We start from the raw sequence: 5,000 nt of genomic DNA, 5'->3' as shown, positions 1-5,000 counted from the left end.
TGTATCCCTCATTTACTCAAGTGTTTCCTTTATTTTGACAGTTATCTTTATTTGCATTAAATATGTGGCATGGTTTTTCATGTACTAGGTGAGGCTGATCCTGCTTCTCATCGATCCCAACGTGTTCGGGGATCCAGAAGATGAGGAGGCGAAGGTGGAGGAGGTGGAGGCAGCAGCAGGAGGAGGAGAGAAGGAGGAAGTGAGCAGCAACGAGGTGAAGGCCGTGGAGGCTGGTGAGGAGGAAACCAAGGAGGTCAAAATGTCTGTCAAGGGACTGCTGGAGAAGACACTGCCTGAGTCTGTCAAACGACAGGTAGGAGAGAGAGCCCACCCCCCCCCCCCCCCCCACACACACACACACACACACACATGCACACACACAGACACACACACACACACACACACACACACACACACACACACACACACACACACACACACACACACTGGCAGAGTTGAAGCACCAGGTGTTCAGTCCCAGCTAAATGGACTGTTGATTGATGCCAAATAGTAAATTGGCTGACTACTCAATCACATTAAATTTACCAGCAAAATCATTACCAGCAAAACGATAATCAGCAAAAACATCAAATGTTTTTGGATCAGATTGAACAACTTGTTTAACACTAAAACATAATTGGTACGTCACATGTAACACTGTATATGCAATACTGACTGAATACCTCTCTCTACTAGGTAGCACTAACTTAATCTCTCTTTGTTGGAATTAAAGACCAATTCACAACTCAATTCAGAATTGAGCCCAACCCTGTTGTGTACTGTACTGCACTGTCCCGTCCGTGATCCAACATGATCTAACTCTCTACTAGATGTGTGAGCTGCTGCATTACTTCTGTGACTGTGAGTTGAAGCAGCGTATCGAGGCCATCGTGTCCTTCTCAGACAGCTTCGTGTCCAAGCTGCAGTACAACCAGAAGTTCAGGTACAATGAGTTGATGTTGGCCCTCAACATGTCTGCTGCTGTCACCGCCAAGAAGACCAAGGAGTTCAGATCCCCTCCTCAGGAGCAGGTACTGTTATAGTCGTTCTTGTCATGTTGTTGTTGTTGTTGTTGTTTTTTTGCAGAAGACTTGGGTAGGATACGTGTTTACTAGTGTTTATGATCTATTAAACCTTCATGGAACCGTCTCTCTGTCCCGCTGTGCCTGAGAGCTGTGTAGAGGAGCATTACTCAGCATAGAGAGAAAGAGAGAACACCTCACACACACCAACACGCTCCTGAGCACACACCATACACCACACACACCCACACACCACACCACACACACCAATCAACGCACACCAACAAGCTCTCAGTCTCACTTCAGAATCTGACATTTGTCCATAAACATCAAGTTTAGCCATTCATTCTGAATGGTTAAGGTAATGGTTAAGGTTAGGGATAGGGTTATGAATGGTTAAGGTTAGGGATAGGGTTATGAATGGTTAAGGTTAGGGATAGGGTTATGAATGGTTAAGGTTAGGGATAGGGTTATGGATGGTTAAAGTGAGGGTTAAGGTTTGAGATAGGGTTATGAATGGTTAAGGTAAGGGTTAAGGTTTGCCATAGGATTATGAATGGTTAAGGTTAGGGATAGGGTAATGAATGGTTAAGGTTTGAGATAGGGTTATGAATGGTTAAGGTTTGAGATAGGATTATGAATGGTTAAGGTGCGGATTAAGGTTAGGGATAGGGTTATGAATGGTTAAGGTAAGGGTTAAGGTTTGAGGTAGGGTTTTTAAACAATTGCCTAGCACTGGGATTGAACATGCAACACTTGAAGCTGGGGCTCACTGACACTGGGTTTTCCTACATGTCTGACACACACAATACTCACATCACTAATCACGTCACTAATCACATCAGTAATCACATCACTAATCACGTCACTAATCACGTCAGTAATCACATCACTAATCACGTCACTAATCACGTCACTAATCACGTCACTAATCACGTCACTAATCACATCACTAATCACGTCACTAATCATGTCACTAATCACGTCACTAATCACGTCACTAATCACGTCACTAATCACGTCACTAATCACGTCACTAATCACGTCACTAATCACGTCACTAATCACGTCACTAATCACATCACTAATCACATCACTAATCACATCACTAATCAAATCACTAATCACATCACTAATCACAAAGACCTCTTTACTTCTCTCCGTATTATATTAAGAAGCAGTAGTGCCAAAGATAAAATCAAAACATTGGCCCTCATCCGGCAGGACGGGACTCAATTGAATTTATAATGAATGTCTTTTATAGTTCGCATGTGCCTCTCCACATATAGCTAGCTGCCCTCTGTGTAGCAGACGTTTGGTCCAATGGCCATATTACCGTAGGGTGCCTCCTGGTAAATGGCTTTCCTCACCGTAGGATGGCAATATATCCCCTTGTAGTATGCTCTGTAAATGATGTCCCCAAGCTAGAGTTGGGAAAACCATCCGTACCATTCTCCTCTTCATGGATCAAACAGACGTGATGTCATAGAGAATCTCCTGGCCAGTCTGACTCACAGTAATGATGCTGTGCTGTAGGGAATCTCTCTCTCTCTCTCTCTCTCTCTCTCTCTTTTTCTCTCTATCACTAACACACCTCCCTCCATCCATATAGATCAACATCCTGTTGAACTTTGCTGCTGGGGAGGACTGTCCCTGTCCTGAAGAGATTCAGGAAGACCTCTACAGCTTCCATGATGAGCTGAGACTGCACTGTGGTACGATGTCCACGCAGACACACACACACACTGACAGTTGAAAGACAAATCCTAACTTGAGATGCAGGAGCGTACAGTAACTCACAGATCTTCCATTGATGTTAAAATCAATACATCATTTCAGTTATTAGATCAAAAGTTCATCCCAAGTGTGCAATGTTTCCTTGCAGGACATGATTACTCTTGACAGGTTGCCACACACTGGTTCAACTCAATGTTGTTTCCACGTCATTTCAATGAAATGACATTGAACCAACGTGGAATAAACATTGAATTGATGTCAGTACCAAGTGGGATGTGTATTGATCATATAGATTCATAGTTCAATATTGATTATTTATGTTAAATGTAATTATAAACTCTTTACCTAAGAGTACCACATCAACCTCTATGTTCTCCCAGTCCTGCCCTTCATATTTCTCCCCTTCTCGATCCCTGCAGGCATCCCGGTGGAGGAGGAGGAGGAGGAGGAAGACACGTCTATAAAGGGTCGTCTGCTGGCCATGCTCTATAAGATCAAGGGACCGCCCAAGAAACTAGAGGAGGAACCTACAGAGCAGGAACAAGCTGCTCCCAGTAAGAGACTGCCAGGGTTGGCGTTAATGCAGTTTTCAGATCAGTCAATTCAGACTGCTCCCAGGAAGAGACTGCCAGGGTTGGCGTTAGTGCAGTTTTCAGATCAGTCAATTCAGACTGCTCCCAGTAAGAGACTGCCAGGTTTGGCGTTAGTGCAGTTTTCAGATCAGTCAATTCAGACTGCTCCCAGGAAGAGACTGTCTAGGAAGAAGCATGTTTCCCACTTGTCATTGCCCTTCGGAAGTGTTCATTAAAGGGTAGGAAAAGAGGGAACATCTCTTTCTATCTCTCTGTCTGAAGATGATACTTTAACATTCATTTATGTGATATATGTTCATCAGACAGACATTAAAACACCCTTGTCACTTACCTGACCGTCTGGCAGGACTGAGTTGAATTGCAAAGGTGGGCGCTATAGGTTCACACTGCAAATACTGAAGAGTTACCTACTTATAGTCGTGATAAGACCCCTGTCGGTTTTAAGTGTTAAACCTCATATTGACCTCACTGATGTAAGCTTATATACTTATTCTGTAACACATCAAATCAAACTTTATTTGTCACATGCGCCGAATACAACATGTGTAGACTTTACCGTGAAATGCTTTCTTACAAGCCCTTAACCAACAGTGCAGTTCAAGAGACATCTGTAACTTTTGTATGGTTCCTCCACAACAACACAAAGGTCTACAACAAAACCCCAGTCGGTTCTCTGCAGCTCACCAACACAACTCCACGGCACCACTCCAGAGGTTTACACCGGAGGAAACTTCCTCTCTCTGTTATTTAGCTGAACGCAAAACCCTCGTTAGAAGTCAGGCAGCTAAGTGTTTTTGGACAGCCTCACTTCTGAACCAGGTGGAGACAGATTGTACTCTGTGTGTGTGTGAGCTCTGTGACTCCCGGGGTAGGGTTCTGGCTGTCAACTAGCTTTCATTTACTATGTCAGACCCTCTAAAACAACACATTTCACTGGACCTATCCACTGGACCTATGTATTCTGTGGCAGAATACATATATTTATATATATACTTTAAAAAAAACATATATTTTTTAACAGAAATGTAATGTACATAACTGCAAGTAGTGATGGTTTACTTGGGAAGAGATTGTTCAGTTTGTCTCCCCAGTACCCACTTCATGAGTATCAGAGGTTTGATGGGCAATCACATGTTGTGCACCATCCTGATATAACGTCCAATATCTGTTGAGGGAGACTTCTAATGGGGAGGTACTTAACATTCTTGTCTAGTCCAGCATCATTGACTTAATTAGAAAACGTTTAGGGGAAGTTTTATAGAGTTAATGAGAAAAAGAGAAAGGGAACGTTTCACCTGAGGATGAAGGGGGAATTCAGGGTGTTTAGGAAGTCTATATTAGGAGAGAGGGAGGTTGGAGAGGGGATAGGAGATGTGGGGAGAGGAGAGGTGGGGAGAGGAGAGGTAGGGGAGGTGGGGAGAGGAGGTGGGGAGAGGAGAGGTGGGGAGAGGAGAGGTGGGGAGAGGAGAGGTAGGGGAGGTGGGGAGAGGAGAGGTGGGGAGAGGAGAGGTGGGGAGAGGAGAGGTAGGGGAGGTAGGGAGAGGAGAGGAAAGGAGAGGCGAGGAAAGGAGAGGAGAGGAGAGGAAAGGAGAGGTAGGGAGAGGAGAGGAGAGGAAAGGAGAGGTAGGGAGAGGAGAGGTGGGGAGAG

General features: G+C 44.4%; 1 protein-coding gene across 7 annotated transcripts in view; it reads left to right on the top strand.

Annotated features, from left to right (window-relative positions):
* LOC110529177 (ryanodine receptor 3) overlaps positions 1-5,000 on the top strand; it is a 250,062-nt gene that overhangs the window by 142,149 nt on the left and 102,913 nt on the right. For all 7 annotated transcript variants that reach the window (XM_090242497.1, XM_090242492.1, XM_090242494.1 and 4 more), the window contains 4 exons: positions 94-313; positions 831-1,031; positions 2,635-2,737; positions 3,179-3,313. In XM_090242497.1, the coding sequence (XP_090098623.1) occupies positions 94-313; positions 831-1,031; positions 2,635-2,737; positions 3,179-3,313 (659 nt within the window). The remainder of the gene's footprint in view (positions 1-93; positions 314-830; positions 1,032-2,634; positions 2,738-3,178; positions 3,314-5,000) is intronic.

The sequence above is a fragment of the Oncorhynchus mykiss genome, chromosome 8, assembly GCF_057628025.1.
Source record: "Oncorhynchus mykiss isolate SJ-2025 chromosome 8, ASM5762802v1, whole genome shotgun sequence".
NCBI classification, from domain to species: Eukaryota; Metazoa; Chordata; class Actinopteri; order Salmoniformes; family Salmonidae; genus Oncorhynchus; species Oncorhynchus mykiss.
This window is presented reverse-complemented; position numbering and strand designations above follow the sequence as displayed.